At 42.7% G+C, this 17,222-nt stretch overlaps 1 protein-coding gene across 2 annotated transcripts in view; it reads left to right on the top strand.

The window, feature by feature from the left end:
- Positions 1–327: 327 nt before the first annotated feature.
- The window catches only part of LOC118372276 (rho GTPase-activating protein 6-like), an 83,102-nt gene continuing 66,207 nt past the window's right edge, over positions 328–17,222 (top strand). Inside the window, exon 1 of one of the 2 annotated variants that reach the window (XM_052499243.1) lies at positions 328–1,462. In XM_052499243.1, coding sequence (XP_052355203.1) covers positions 944–1,462 — 519 coding nt within the window. In that variant the 5' untranslated portion in view covers positions 328–943. The remainder of the gene's footprint in view (positions 1,463–17,222) is intronic. The other variant, XM_052499242.1, reaches the window with a different exon arrangement.

Genomic DNA, 17,222 nt, shown 5'->3' with positions numbered 1-17,222 from the left:
TTATAGAAAGAGGAAGCCATGCCCCTATAACCCTGAGCTTCTCAAAAGACGAAATGTCCCTTTACAATGTTAACACTGGTAGAGTTGAGTTGGAAGGAAGGAGCCAAGTCTGAGCTCCTTCTGGCCAAACGTGCCTCATAGCAGCTAACCCATATATAGCAACATTGTGCCTGACAGTCTTTCTCACAACATCTGAGAAACTTGTGGTGCGAAAATGCAGAGAGCAAGATAACCAGACCATGATATTTATTTTGAGGGTAAGACACACGCGCCATGTGTCCCAATGTAATGTACAAATGTGAATTATAGTAAAATAGACTAGACTATAGGATTAATCCTCATTTATGGATTATGGCTTTAGGTCGATGATTAATCTTTATGCCATGTCCTCAATCGGCCAGCTTTAGTTGTGCTTTATTTCAACAAAGTGAAAGTTAGGCTATGCAGCTATACATCACATAGGCCCAACCTATGTAGGCTATACAATTAATTTATGATACAAACTTGAAAGATGCAGGTAAAGACCCGGGGAAGACATTTGTATGCACTGGTTTTGCTCTTTGGAGCAAAACGAGTGCGCAGTCTTAACAGCCACAGGAGCGCATTGGACGGATTAGAGGAGCGGCGGCGAGGGTAATCAGCTGAGAAACTTCTCTCATCCTGCGGTCCGCTCTGACTACACTTTGGGAACGAGCTGAGCTGCATGCATAACAACACCGCACAGAGAATTGGATTCATTTGCGCGCTCTCTGTCTCTCGCTTTATCTGAACCAAGGCATTCTAACGATGACAGCATAAAAACACATGGACCGAGGGTTCACTGTAGGAGTATATTGATGGGACCTATCTCGTGGTTTGGTTCTTTATGGCGCTTAAACTAAACTTCTGAGAAAAGGTTGTTTTTTTTCAAACGCTGCTGCGTTTGTGCAGAGGGGAGATAGAGATGTCATCTGGTCAAGGACTACTGAACGTCTTCTCCTGCTCCACTCCAGCCTCCAAAGCCATCTCCAAAAGGAAGTTGCGACAAACTCGGAGCCTGGACCCTGATATTATAAGGAAATGTGGCACAGAGACAGATGGAACCCATGGGGACCGCTTGGGGTCACCTGGTTTGTGCGTTGAGGAGGCAGGTGCGTTTTCCTCCTCGCCAAGCCCCCTTGAGCACCCGGTTGCGTTGAAATCAGATGCCCGGTCCAGAAATCTTAGGGTGAAACAACCCCTTTCGTCTTTATCTGGTCCTTCCACACCCTTGGACCTCTCCCCGACATCAAACTTTCCCTTTAACTATGACGTGACTGTGAGGGGCACAAAGCGGAATACCGCGTGGGATTTACCGTTTCTGGTGAGGAGCCCCAGCGTCACTCCAACTGGGAGCACGAACACATTATTCTCACCGCGGAGATGGCTTCAGAAGAAGCAGCAACAGTCCAGTTCTCACGCCTATATCGTTTGGAAGTCGGAGGTAAATATGAAGATGCGTGCACTCCACGCAGTAAAAAATAAGCCTTCATGGTATTCAAGAGGAATGACATATTGACAACATACGTTTGTCTTTGAGGATTTACAGTGCCCTCAGAAAGTACTTACACCCCTCGACTTTTTACCAATTTAGTTGTGTTACAGCCTGAATTTAACGTTGATTACATTTAGATTTTGTGTCACTGACCTACACACAATACCGCGAATTAAGTTTTTATAAAAGTTAGCAAATTTTAAAAAAAATGAAAAGCTGAAATGTCTTGAGGCAATAAGTATTCAATACCTTTGTTATTAAGGCAAGGTACATGCATACGCACACATTGTGATATTGTTGTATAGTGGTACTGAACATTTTGTGTTGTGGATATGTGGTGGTGTATGGATGTTATAGCATTTACTGTTTTATCTTTAGCTCATTCAGTACAAACATAGTTCAATGTTTTAAATTTGGTTTTATATAAAATGTGGGTGCTTGGTGTGTTTGGACCCCAGAAAGAGTAGTGGTGTAATAAATACAACATAAAATACAGAATAAAAATATTCCAAAACATGTATCCTGATTGCAATAAGACACTAAAATAAAACTGCGATGGCGATGTCAACATCATGTTATGTATATGGTTCTCATCGGCAAGGACTATGGAGTTTTTTTAGGATAAAAAGAAACGGAATAGACACTGGGAGACAAATTTATTTGAGGTCAATAACCTAAAACACAAGGCCAAACATACACTGGAGTTGCTTACCAAGACGGCCTTGAATGTTCTTAAGTGGCCTAGTTACAGTTTTGACTTAAATCGACTTGAAAATCTATGGCAAGTTATAAATGGCTGTCTAGCAATGATCAACAATCAACTTGATAGAGCTTGAAGAATTAAACAAATAATAAACGTGCAAATATTGTGCAATCTAGGTGTGCAAAGCTCTTAGACTTACCCAGAAAAACTCACAGCTGTAATTGCTGCCAAAGGTGATTCTATCATGTATTGACTCAGGGGTGTGAATAATTATGTAAATTAGATATTTATGTATTTAATTTTCAATAAATGTGCAAAAATGTCTAAAGACATCTCTTCACTTTGTCATGATGGGTTATTGTGTTGAGATGTGTAAAAAAGAAGAAGAAGATTTAATCTGTTTTGAATTCAGGCTGTACCACAACAGAATGTGTAACAACTTATGCAACAACTTATGTGTAACAACCTAAGGGGTATGAAGACTTTCTGAAGGCGCTGTACAACATTCCGGAGTAGGCCCGAAGGTGACACGTGTTTATATTTCCATTTCTTGTCTTTTGATAATTAGAGATGATTTGTTTCATATTTTCATAGTTAATAGGAGAGAGTGCCTGCATGTAACAGCATCTGCAGAGTGGCTGCAGCAGTCAGACCCATAATGAAATCCTTACAAAAACATACTTGGGATTTATTTTTAGCTGTGGCTTTAATGGCTGCATATTTGGCAGCTGTCCACATGCTCCAGTCTAGTTGAAAGGTGTAATGATGCCCCCCCCTCCATCTCTAGTGGACTCCCTTGCTATCTGGGATCCTTAGGACGCTCATACCTGAAGTTTACATTTAAAATGGTTAAGTTAAGGGCTAAAGGTTGGTTACGGTTAAGGTTAGGGTAAAGCAGGGCTCCCCAACCCTCTTCCCGGAGAGCTACCATCCTGTAGGTTTTCACTCCAACCCTAATCTAGCGCACCTGATTCTAATAATTAGCTGGTTGATAACCTGAATCAAGTTAGTTACAACTGGTGTTGGAGCGAGAACCTACAGGACGATAGCTCTCCAGGAACAGGGTTGGAGAGCCCTGGGGTAAATGGAGGGGTTAAGGTTAAGGTTAGGGTTAGCGTTAGTGTTGGGACGTCCCAGGGATCCCGTGTAGCGCTAAACCTGGAATTACGTTCATGTAGCGATGCTTTGGCAGCACGTGACAACGCGTTTTGATGGCACTGAGTTGATTCTCACCAGTGTGAACTGAACTGTCACTGGGTCAAAGACATACACATGAAAAAAATGAGCTGTCTCACGATTTGTGGACCCTTCCCCATTATGTTGTTGTTCCCCAAAACAGGGCAATGAATGTGACATAGACCTATGATTCAGGAAACTCAGTCAGTGTGAATGGTGGGAATTTCCTACAAGCCTGAATGTGATTGAATATAATATAATTGAATTACATTTATATTTAAATCGATTAAACAGAGGCAACAGAAATTATTTCCTTTTTTTGCTGACAGTCAAACTATGGTGACTTTGATGCTCTAGGATGCAGGAGTAGAGGCAGTATCTTTCCTGTGAAAGGTTGTAATGCTCCGGGTGTCGTGGGTGTGGAGTCAAATGCAGGAGACAGAGTTCAATGCTGTGCATCTTTTAATAGCACCAACGCACCACAGGGTGTTCACAAAAGTTACATTCCCAACCACAGGGAATCAAAAAGTACAATCGAAAAAATCACGACCAGGCACTAACACGTACCTCTACAACAGAGCCGAAGGTTACATAGAAATAATCCCGCACAACAACCAGGCGGGCCGGCTGTCTAATAAAGACAAACTAATTAAACATGAACAGGTGTTACCACTAAACATACAAGGAGGGGGAGGAAAAACAATCAGTGGCAGCTAATAGGCCGGTGACGACGACCGCCGAGCGCCACCCTCCCGGGAAGGGGAAACACCCTCGGTCGGACTCGTGACACTGGTATTATCCCTTCGAGCTACAGTACACTACACAAGTAAGTGGACACCTGCCCGTCGAACATCTTATTCCAAGTCATGGGCATTAATATGGAGTTGGTCCCCGCTTTGCTGCTATAACAGTATCCACTCTTCTGGGAACGGCTTTCCACTATATGTTGGAACATTGCTGCGGGTACTTGCTTCTATTCAGCCACAAGAGCGTTAGTGAGGTCGGGAACTGATGTTGGGCGATGAGTCCTGGCTCGCAGTCGGCATTCCAATTAATTCAAAAGGTGTTCGATGGAGTTGAGGTCAGGGCTCTTTACAGGCCAGTCAAGTTCTTCCACACCAATCTCGACATATCATTTCTGTATGGATTTCGCTTTGTGCACGGGGAATTTTCATGCTGGATCAGGAAAAGGCCTTCCCCAAACAGTTGCCAAAAAGTTGGAAGCACAGAATCATCTACAATGTCATTGTATGCTGTTGGTTTAATATTTCCTTTCACTGGAACTAAGGGGCCTTTCCCGAACCATGAAAAACAACCCCAGACCTTTATTCTTGCTCAAAAAACTTTACAGTTGACACAATGCAATCGGGCAGGTGTCGTTCTTCTGGCATCCGCCAAACCCAGATTTGTCCGTTGGACTGCCCAATGGTGAAGCGTGATTCATCACTCCAGAGAACGTGTTTCCATTGCTCCAGAGTTCAATGGCGGCAATCTTTACACCACTCCAGCCAATGCTTGGCATTGCACATGGTGATCTTAGGCTTGTGTGTGGCTGCTCGGCCATGGAAGCCCATTTCATGAAGCTCCCGACGAACAGTTCTTGTGCTAACATTACTTCCAGGGGCAGTTTGGAACTCGGTAGTGAGTGTTGCAACCGAGGACAGACCATTTTTACGCTTTTCAGCACTTGGCGATCCCGTTCTGTGAGCTTGTGTGGCATACCACTTCGCGTCTGAGCCGTTGTTGCTCCGAGTCGTTTCCAATTCATAATAACGGCACTTACAGCTTACAGGCAGCTCTAGCAGGGCAAAATTAGTTGGAAAGGTGGCATTTTATGACGGTGCCACGTTGTTTAAAATACTCAATTCCAAAACCAACATGTCAGGTTTGCTAGGTTTGTCAGGTATATGGCAACGGAAAGGACAGGTAGTTCCTCGTTACCAGAAGTTCTAAACTAGTTGACATCAACAGCATATGATGTAACACATCAAGTATTTTGGGTCTCTGATTCAGTTATGGTGATGAAAAGTGTGTTTGATCTGCTATCTATTATCTCTAGAAGGCTCCTTTGAAGTCTACAATCAAATCGTCTACCTGGGTGTAATTGGGTGTTGCCTCCTTGGGTGTGTAATTTCTCATCCCGAAATCCTCGGACGGTACAACCAATCAATCAATCAATCAATCAATCAATCAATCAAATGTATTTATCAAACCCTTTTTACATCAGCAGATGTCACAAAGTGCTTATACAGAAACCCAGCCTAAAACCCCAAGGGCACCTATTGAGAGTACAGGGAACATTAATTGCAAACCGAAACTGACAAAGGTGGTTTGGGATTTATGGTTTTTGGATCACTCCCAAGGCCTATCATATTAAACTCTAACAAGGTCGTAACTCTGTTTTTGGATATCCTACCACTGCATACATTATGTATAATTGAGATAAAGCAGGGTTGCTTCTTCTTCTCCACAATATTTAGATAAGATAGTGGTATCCCACTAGTCTATTCCTACAGATGCTGGCAAGCACAACTAGTGGATACATGCTGTAGTGTATTCAGTTTTTTCGAACATGTTTTTGTCATATCATATTTTGTTTTGTAGCTTGCTTATCATGTCATAAATTGCCATTTGACAGTCTATCTTTGGATTCCCTTAGTGGGTGTTGGGTGTTGATTAGTGGGTGTTGATTCTGTATTGATTCTGTGTCAGATCGGCCTAATGAAATCACAAGATACCGAATTGAACATTTCGACCAACTACTCAGGTAAGAGATTCAGAGTAGAGTAATTATTATTTTCCGATGTGATCCACGAACAGGAAGTGAAACCAGTTTGTTGAGGTTTGTGAGGAACTAGAAGGTTTACATTCAGGACCTATTTTTGTACATCACTTCCATTAATGGTTTAAGAGTGAACGAGTGGAAAGAAGAAAAAGGGGGAAGAGAAGGAGAAAAGCAGTAGCTTGGGTGTCTTAGTTTATCTTATTGAGTCATTCTACTAAAGACACCAGCTTGATGCTTCTGTCAGGCTATAACAGGAAAAGGCCATTACTGGACATACTGTATGTTTACTGTTTATGTTCCGTTGTTGCTAAGTAGGCCTGAGACTCATCCAGGCATATATGACTTAATTTAATGCACATTCTGTACAGTATAGCATATGAAGAGTTTATTTCCAATATGCTATATCCACCTATTTTTCACATTTGTGTTTTTTCATCAGAAATTATCGCTAATGGGTGCCTTCACGTGTGTGTAAAATATTACTATTCTCAAATTTTAAATTAATAGATTTTAGATGTGTGTAAGAAATAGTCTTATTCTTGCCAAAATGCTATATATACATTGTTTAGCTGGAATGGAATGTTCGTATCCTGTATATTTGACTGTGATATGTGGTTGTGTCACGCCCTGACCTTAGAGAGACGTTTTATTTCTCTATTTGGTTAGGTCAGGGTGTGATTTGGGTGTGCATTCTATGTTTTCTATTTCTTTGTTTTTGACCAAGTGTGGTTCAAAATCAGAGGCAGCTGTCTATCGTTGTCTCTGATTGGGAATCATACTTAGGCAGCCTTTTTCCCACCTAATGTTGTGGGTAATTATTTATTTTCTGTGTGTGTGTGTGTGTGTGTGTGTGTGTGTGTGTGTGTGTGTGTGTGTGTGTGTGTGTGTGTGTGTGTGTGTGTGTGTGTGTGTGTGTGTGTGTGTGTGTGTGTGTGTGTGTGTGCGCGCGTGCAATTGCACGTGCGATTGCGTGTGCTTGCGTGCGCCACGGTTTGTTCACGGTCGGTTTCTGTATAAGCGTTTTTTTTGTGTGAAGGTTTCACTTTATTAAAGATGTGGTGTTACATGCACCCTGCGCCTTTGGCTCATCTATGACAGGGAGTTTGAAGACAGCGAAGGTTGTCTCACCCAGCTATCTTAAGATGAATGCACTTACTGTAAGTCGCTCTGGATAAGAGCATCTGCTAAATTACTAAAATGCAAATCTCATATTACTGTATTTAATGATATATCAACAAAATATATATATATATATGTTTTAAATATTGATGTCAATTTCTTTTGTTGTGTTTGCTACATTTGTCTGTGTAAAACATAGCAAAACTACTTATTTCTCTGAGTGATGCGTACATAAAGCATTTTGAAAATAATATGGTTATTTCTCCCTCTGATATGAAACCATGAAGTGATAGATTTTAAGCAAATACTGTCATTGAACAACCCCATGCCATAGGGGGGAAAACACACCAATCAAATCAAATAAAATGTATTTGTATAGCCCTTCGTACATCAGCTGATATCTCAAAGTGCTGTACAGAAACCCAGCCTAAAATCCCAAACAGCAAGCAATGCAGGTGTAGAAGCACGGTGGCTAGGAAAAACTCCCTAGAAGGTCCAAAACCTAGGAAGAAACCTAGAGAGGAACCAGGCTATGTGGGGTGGCCAGTCCTCTTCTGGCTGTGCCGGGTGGAGATTATAACAGAACAGAACAGAACAGAACAGTTTAAATGTTTATAAATGACCAGCATGGTCAAATAATAATAATCACAGGCAGAACAGTTGAAACTGGAGCAGCAGCACGGCCAGGTGGACTGGGGACAGCAAGGAGTCATCATGTCAGGTAGTCCTGAGGCATGGTCCTAGGGCTCAGGTCCTCCGAGAGAGAGAAAGAAAGAAAGAAAGAAAGAGAGAATTAGAGAGAGCATACTTAAATTCACACAGGACACCGGATAGGACAGGAGAAGTACTCCAGATATAACGAACTGACCCTAGCCCCCCGACACATAAACTAATGCAGCATAAATACTGGAGGCTGAGACAGGAGGGGTCAGGAGACACTGTGGCACCAATCTCTTTTATAATTTCTTAAAACAATAAAAGTTCATTTACCAACATCTCTGAAAAATTGCTCTATAGTGTTTTGGAATGAAACTCTTCATATAGTTCTTGTTGGCGCATGTGCATTTCACTGATACGTCCACATCATACTCATTTAGGATAAGTATGTACTCATTTAGTTACTAGACGTTATCTCAAAGAGTTATTCAAACTGGCCCGATGTCATTACCCCTTCACTCCTTACTTGTGATTTATACTGGCAACTCTTTTAGCTGCAGTTACCTAATGTTTCTCCCCTCCTATAAGTTGACAGGATAACATTATTATAGTATTATTGATATACAGCTGAAGTCGGAAGTTTACATACACTCAATTAGTATTTGGTAGCATTGCCTTTAAATGGTTTAACTTGGGTCAAATGTTTCAGGAAGCCTTCCACTCGCTTCCCACAATAAGTTGGGGGAATTTTGGCCCATTCCTCCTGACAGAGCTGGTGTAACTGAGTCAGGTTTGTAGGCCTCCTTGCTCGCACACACTTCTTCAGTTCTGCCCACAAATCTTCTATAAGATTGAGGTCAGGGCTTTGTGATGGCCACTCCAATACCTTGACTTTGTTGTCCTTAAGCCATTTTGCCAAAACTTTGAAAGTATGCTTGGGGTCATTGTCCATTTGGAAGATCCATTTGGGACCAAGCATTAACTTCCTGACTGTCTTGAGATGTTGCGTCGATATATCCACATCATTTTCCTCCCTTATGATGTCATCTATTTTGTGAATTGCACCAGTCCCTCCTACAGCAAAGCACCCCCCCAACATGATGCTGCCCCCCCGTGCTTCACGGTTGGGATGGTGTTCTCTGGCAAGCCTCCCCTTTTTTCTTCCAAACATAACAATGGTCATTATGGCCAAACAATTATATTTTTGTTTCATCAGACCAGAGGACATTTCTCCAAAAAGTCCAATCTTTGTCCCCATGTGCAGTTGCAAACCGTACTCTGGCTATTTTATGGCGGTTTTGGAGCAGTGGCTTCTTCCTTGCTGAGCGGCCTTTCAGGTTATGTCAATATAGGACTCATTTTACTGTGGATACACAGTTGAAGTCGGAAGTTTACGTACACTTAGGTTGGAGTCATTAAAACCAGTTTTTCAACCACTCCACAAATTTCTTGTTAACGCACCATATCTACTTTGTGCATGACACAAGTAATTTTTCCAACAATTGTTTACAGACAGATTATTTTACTTATAACCTTCACTGTATCACAATTCCAGTGGGTCAGAAGATTACATACACTAAGTTGACTGTGGCTTTAAACAGCCTGGAAAATTCCAGAAAATGATGTTATGGCTTTAGAAGCTTCTGCTAATTGACATAATTTGAGTCAATTGGAGGTGTACCTGTGGATGTATTTCAAGGCCTACCTTCAAACCCAGTGCCTCTTTGCTTGACATCATGGGGAAATCAGCCAAGACCTCAGAAAAGAAATGTGGACCTCTACAAGTCTGGTTCATCCTTGGGAGCAATTTCCAAATGCCTGAAGGTACCACGTTCATCTGTACAAACAATAGCAAGTATAAACACCATGGGACCACGCAGCCGTCGTACCGTTCAGGAAGGAGACGCGTTCTGTCTCCTAGAGATGAACATACTTTGGTGCGAAAAGTGCAAATCAATCCCAGATAAACAGCAAAGGACCTTGTGAAGATGCTGGAGGAAACAGGTACAAAAGTATCTATATCCATAGTAAAACGAGTCCTATATCGATAACCTGAAAGGCCGCTCAGCAAAGAAGAAGCCACTGTTCCAAAACCGCCATTAAAAAGCTAGACTACGGTTTGCAACTGCACATGGGGTCAAAGATCGTACGTTTTGGAGAAATGTCCACTGGTCTGGTGAAACAAAATAGAACTGTTTGGCCATAATGCCTTGAGGGCATTAATAAATGTGAATGGTTTATTTAGGCGAGAAATGTGACGGGTTAAGTTTAGACATGTAATCCCAAATGTTTACTGTTAGGGTTAGCGATGAGGTTAAGTTTGTGCAAGCACTGTTAGTGTAAGATTGAATGAGGAAAACTCCTCTGAGCTACAGGTTGGTTGATGCTCAGTGCTGCTATAGACAGTTTCCACTGTATAATGTACGTGTTCTAGTCTAGCTGGCATAGACAGAGACAGACACGCAGAGAGACATTCTCAAGTCAAGTGACCTAGAGAAGACCTCCTGTCAAAACAATCGAGACCATGTGTTCAAAGACCATTGATAACTGCCTGTACCTGTTCAAAGACCGCAGACTGCAGGTCTAACTGGATGCATGTGTTCAAAGACCATTGATTAACTGCCTGTACCTGTTCAAAAACCGCAGACTGCAGGTCTAACTGGATGCATGTGTTCAAAGACCATTGATAACTGCCTGTACCTGTTTAAAGACTGCAGACTGCAGGTCTAACTGGATGCATGTGTTCAAAGACCATTGATAACTGCCTGTACCTGTTCAAAGACCGCAGACTGCAGGTCTAACTGGATGCATGTGTTCAAAGACCATTGATAACTGCCTGTACCTGTTCAAAGACCGCAGACTGCAGGTCTAACTGGATGCATGTGTTCAAAGACCATTGATAACTGCCTGTACCTGTTCAAAGACCGCAGACTGCAGGTCTAACTGGATGCATGTGTTCAAAGACCATTGATAACTGCCTGTACCTGTTCAAAGACCGCAGACTGCAGGTCTAACTGGATGCATGTGTTCAAAGACCATTGATAACTGCCTGTACCTGTTCAAAGACCGCAGACTGCAGGTCTAACTGGATGCATGTGTTCAAAGACCATTGATAACTGCCTGTACCTGTTCAAAGACCGCAGACTGCAGGTCTAACTGGATGCATGTGTTCAAAGACCATTGATAACTGCCTGTACCTGTTCAAAGACTGTAGACTGCAGGTCTAACTGGATGCATGTGTTCAAAGAAGGTTAGGTAGTGTTCTGTTCTGGACGTGTTCTGAGCGTGTCTCCTCAGCATAGTCATCGTGAGGTCTGTCTTCAGGCTACAGTGCTGTTTAGGCAAGTCCAGTTGATTGATCACCAGTGGATCACACTGGGATCTTTTAGGAAAGGGTTTTGATTTCAACTCGATCTTGCCTAAAAGCTACCCCACCTTACACTCTGCACATACGCACGCACGCCCGCACACACATTTCTTTAAAGAGGGGGGTGACGACCTTGACAGAGACATCTCCGGAATGTTTTTCAGTGTGTGTAGTAGTGTCTGGATTGGTTCAACCTGCCATCCCTTTTGCCCACTTCGCTTTTTCACGTAGTGCTGAATCGCAGCTCTGTTTTTAGCTCGAAAATAAGTCTCTGTGAATGTCATCTGACAATTATTGTTCCCTGGCCGGACTTCAATCAAATGATGAAGCTAATTGCAGAAAGAAGACAGTGCGTCTGCATGCCACACCGGCAGAAATAACTGGTTCGCATTTTTCCCCCTCGCATCCTTCCCCTTGGGGAAATCAACCGGGGACTTGCGTCTGCGAATCCTCTGCCGCTAGAGTTCTAATCTAATTTCACTCAGAATGTCATTTGTTGTAGCAGTTGTCACTATCGACCGACACCATGCTATCTGGGTCAGATTGTTTTTTAGAGTTGTTGCTTGCATTTTACATCTCTATTATTTATCCGTCAATTACAGACGCTATCTGACTGAAAAAGTGGACCCTAAGACAAAGAAAATCCTAGAAGTGAAGATAGCATGTTATTGGATTTGTGTATGAAAGGGGACTATTTGTTGGTTTATCAGGAGACACATTGACACACCATTCCTACAACTACTAGCCTGGTCCCAGAGCTCTGTGCTCTTCGGACTCTTATCCTATGACAAGACAGCACAAACAGATCATGCGTCAGGCTATACAACCAGTGCTAGCCCACCATCACCACTAAAGGCTACAGACCTTTGGCTTCTGCATTATCTCAAGATGGCTCCCTCAGGTGATCCACAGAGTGAAGTGCTCCTGCTGTCTCTGTGAGAGATACAGTGGAATGTTTATGCAGTAGAAAAATCATACTAGGATGATGTTCTATAGCTTGGAGAAATGAAAATAACCAACCGTCTGTTCTCCCTGCCAGGAGAGGAAAACATTCAAAACTGTGGGTTTGTTCAAACACAGGGGTTGGATGCCACAAAGGGTTGCATGACATACGATCTGGCTGAGGGTGATCATTCAGTTAGTTTGTAATATTGAATGCTGGATTTTAGTACGATTTTCAGTGCTTTAAAATGTTTTTGGGTGCTATATTTCACAACTGTAGTGTGAAATATATACTGTTTATTAGCAGTCATTTCACTAAACAAATGGAATTTTGGGGCATGGTTTAGGTTTATTATTTGTCTACATGGAAAGTGATCTCTCCTTTGAGAAAAAGGGGTATCTACTGAAATAGAACCACATGTAAAGTAAACATGATTTTCCGTTGCCAAATCTCAGTGTCTGTTGCCAATTAAGTCTCTCCTTACAAGGGCTCACACATTAATGTGGTCAGTCATGGGAAAAGCATGTATATGATTTAAGCCATTTCAAACCCTCACACTGCTCCAATATAAGTCTTTGTACTGGGTATTGGGTTCATGAATTCAATTTATTTATTCATTTAGTTGAATATGAACTGTGGCAATCTGTTATACAAAGGCTAAATCTTCACATGGAGAAATTCACAAGCAATGTATTTCAAACAGACCTGGGCTTTCAGCCCATGTGAAATGGAATAGTGGCTGTGCAAGAGGCCCTCCGTTCCCCTCAAGTCAATATCACTGATTACCATGTTTGTGGCTGTTCAGTAGAACACGCATATAGACTACCTACACACTTGCTCAAGATCACAAAGCTTGGAGAGTTGGACTCAGGTATTTTGCTCTACGGTTATTACCATCTTGCATGTCACCTGAAGACTAGTTTAGAGGTGCTGCTGTTTCTCTGTGCCTCTGTTCATCTGTAATAGAGGGCCGTACAGGCCGGCCCTTATGCCAGCGGGACCTGTAGACTTCATCAGGCCGAGGAAGTCGAGCAGTTTTCATTTCCTGTCACTATTAGAGAATGAGCCTGAAGGAAGGAAGTGCTTTATAGGCCAGGTCTACTTCCGTCTGCCAGGAGGGTTTAATAAGATACATTCTATTTGACACACAAGTTGTGTGTCCGGCTGCAGTATGTTTCCATTTCACAATAGGCTACTGCTGTTTGAGATTCACACATTCTTTCAAAATGACCTTTTACATGTGAATTTATTTGCGATGTGAATTCTATCTTATTTGGAGAGAGAAGCACTGAAAACAAGTGTCATTAACAAATTATTACAACTATAAGTCTTCATTTACCTTGTGCTTTAATTTCCATCTAGGATTTGTCTGTGTCAAAACTCTCTAACATCGGTACAGTTCTGCTCAAGTGAGATAAGATCGGCATAAGCAGAAATGATTTGTGCATGTTTTTCGAGAACATGAAGTTTGGCATCTAGTTTCCATTCGCATGCTGTTCCTACTGAGACTCAGTATCACTATGAGGGAGAAGAAATAAATCACTTTTAGGATGGGAGTACCACTCCCACATCCAAGAATTTCATATTTTGTACTTAACTTTTTGAGATACAATAATTCCTAACACAGTCATTCCTAAAAAAGGAGAAAGAAAAATCGTTCTTGGGTGCTGTAGGTTATGTTTTACGTGTCTGAATCATTCTGTTTTTTTCTGTAGACATTTATAGTAGATGAGGGAAAGTAACTCATCCATGGCTGCTTCCTAGACCCATGGCTGATTTCCAGCAACACTCATCCTTGGCTGCTTCCTAGCTTCAGCCTCACTCGTCCACGGCTGTTTCCTGGACCCATGGCTGCTTTCCAGCAACACTCATCCTTGGCTGCTTCCTAGCTTCAGCCTCACTCGTCCACAGCTGTTTCCTGGACCCATGGCTGATTTCCAGCAACACTCATCCTTGGCTGCTTCCTAGCTTCAGCCTCACTCGTCCACGGCTGTTTCCTGGACCCATGGCTGCTTTCCAGCAACACTCATCCTTGGCTGCTTCCTAGCTTCAGCCACACTCGTCCACGGCTGTTTTCTGCCTTCAGCCTCATTCGTCCACGGCTGCTTCCTAGCTTCAGCCTCACTCGTTCACGGCTTCTTCCTAGCTTCAGCTTCAGAGAAGGGTGAAAGAGTTGTTTGGAATTCCAGTCCATTGATGCATGGGACCCTGATGAAAAAGGGTGACTGCCCACAATTCCCAATCCTCTCCTCTGGCTTCACACTCAGCTAAATTCCAGCTATTTCTGCTAAATTTTTTCACCCTGCTTTCCCAGGCCTGTTGTTACCTAGAATAACCAAGGCACTGGTGTCAGAAACACACAGTAGTCTGAATGGCATACGGACGTTTATGCTGTAGAACTACTAGGTCCCCTCTATTCAGTTATGTCTATAGGAGCCTATGGATTGTTTTGAATTTACCATTTTATTGATGTTGTGATTGATGTAGATGGGAGATTACAGTTGCTTCAGTTGAATCCTATGCCGATATAGGATCCTGCTGACATTTAATCAAGTCCACAGAATGAGCTTATGGAATAAGTGACACAGTTATGCCTAGCAACATTGTCATGTCGCAGAGTCCATATTCAGGTGTTTTGAATCAATTCGTAGCTAAACAAACTCTACAGACAGCCTGTGATGTGGTTCAGTGTGTTCTCATCCGAGTGAACATAAAATCTAATGTACTGTTCTAGACAGCTCTCTGATTGACTCGGGTCAAAAGAGGGGTAAGTCAGTGTGAGGAGGCCCACGTGAAGAACCCAATTGACCCAGCATCGTCCGAATTTTGGCCTGCTGTAGGCCATCATTGTAAAAAATAATTTGTTCTTAACTGACGTGCCTAGTTAAATAAAGGTTCAGTATGCATACTACCTTTACCATATTGAAACTGCTGATATTAGCCCACTACCACTTTTATGCTGCTACTTCTACTTGTACCACCAGCACTAGCAATTGATACTGTTCCCACTACTTTTACTTATGTTGTCATTGGATGCACATGTATCTGTAATAACAGCAGGCACACAGACCTTACCCCCGGAGTGTCTCTATCTCTCTCTCTCTCTCTCTCTCTCTCTCTCTCTCTCTCTCTCTCTCTCTCTCTCTCTCTCTCTCTCTCTCTCTCTCTCTTCTCCGCTCCCTCTCTCCATTCTGCCTGTTCAGTGCTGTGACCTGACCACTGGTTTCCGTGGCAGCCAACTGGGCTAGGCCCTCCTCCTCCTCCGTATCGTAGTGTTCTTCACTTCACTTAATCACATGGACGAAGCTCACAAACAATCCTTAATTGTGGGTTGAGAAATATCAGAGTCCGCCTTACTCATCAACCATGTGCCAGTTTTGTCAAAAATCAAATAGTCCGGTTAACTGACAACCTCTACACAGTTAAATGCGCCCCACTGCTACTAGTACAATCCAAAACAAGCTAACTGCAACCCCTGTATGACAACATATAGCTAGACCCCAGCAATCATTGCGCCCATATATCCTACCTGAACAGATCACAGTCTAACTAACTTGTCGTTCTTGGAGGCCTATCCATCCTAAATAATGATGGGAGACTCTGTAAACTTGTTTGTCAGACAGGCAGAGCCCAGCAGCAGAAGCATCTCCACATTTAATAACAGGGATGTTGCAGAGCTAGTGAACTAACAAGACATTACTCAGCTAGGCTACAGTGTAGCTAACTCTATCGCTCCTGAGAGAGGACCTTATCAGTGTGTTCCCCCTTCACTCCCATTGGCCGGCAGAGCTCAGAGGAGACAGGTTTATCTGCTGTTGTACAGTCTTGGTCTTGGAAACAATTAAGCAATAAGGCACGAGGGGGCATGGTATATGGCCAATATACCACGGTTAAGTGCTGTTCTTATGCACAACGAATAGTGCCAGGATACAGCCTTTAGCCGTAGTATATTGCCCATATACCACAAACTCCTGAGGTGCCTTATTGTTATTATAAATTGGTTACCAATGTAATTAGAGCAGTACAAATACATGTTTTGTCATACCCGTGGTATACGGTCTGATATACCATGGCTGTCAGCCAATCAGCATTCAGGGCTCGAACCACCCAGTTTATAATTTAAAATAACTCGCAGCTTTAGTAGTCATTTGAGACCATGACAAAGTATTGTAGCTATTAGCTATAGTAGCTATTGTAGCTATTGTAGCTATTGTAGCTATTGTAGCTTGTACGTTTTGTGATTATTACTAAAACATCCAACAGTAGCGGTGTCCAAGCAAGATGGCGTCCGATGTGAAACTGAAATGTGCAAAAGTGTTTGGGATTCTAAAAATAAGAGGCACATATTTGCTTGGGTTTTCTAATTCAGGTCTTTGCCTGACCTGAATGCCTGCCAGCAGAAATAGTAATGGTTGTGTAAATATGGCACCTCAGATGTAGGCCAAACAGACTCTCCAACCAGAAGACCTTTCACCCTGAACTCTGTCAGACAGCAAGGAAGCATAACAAAACATGAAGCAAGAGGCATTTTAGTCCCAGCAGCCACGGCCTCTGCAGCTATTAATAGAAAATAGCTTCAGACTATTTTGTTGCTCTCCGGGCGGCCTACGTTTGAGGAACAGGGCGATGGGTTTAGTGTGTGTGTGTGTGTCCATGTGAACGTGGTAGTGGAGCAGTTGGTATCAATATACAGTAGGTGTTTCTTTGTAGAGTTTTCTGGCCTAATGTCTCAGGCCAGTACACACTGGAGGCTATGTGAATAGGACAGGGAATGAACACCTCGCTATAGTGTGTGTGTGTGTGTGTGTGTGTGTGTGTGTGTGTGTGTGTGTGTGTGTGTGTGTGTGTGTGTGTGTGTGTGTGTGTGTGTGTGTGTGTGTGTGTGTGTGTGTGTGTGTGTGTGTGTGTGTGTGTGTGTGTGTGTGTGTGTGTGTGTGTGTGTGTGTGTGGATGCCCTGA

Source organism: Oncorhynchus keta, chromosome 37, assembly GCF_023373465.1.
Source record: "Oncorhynchus keta strain PuntledgeMale-10-30-2019 chromosome 37, Oket_V2, whole genome shotgun sequence".
NCBI classification, from domain to species: Eukaryota; Metazoa; Chordata; class Actinopteri; order Salmoniformes; family Salmonidae; genus Oncorhynchus; species Oncorhynchus keta.
The sequence above is the reverse complement of the archived record's forward strand: the minus strand, read 5'-3'. Positions and strand labels throughout refer to the sequence as shown.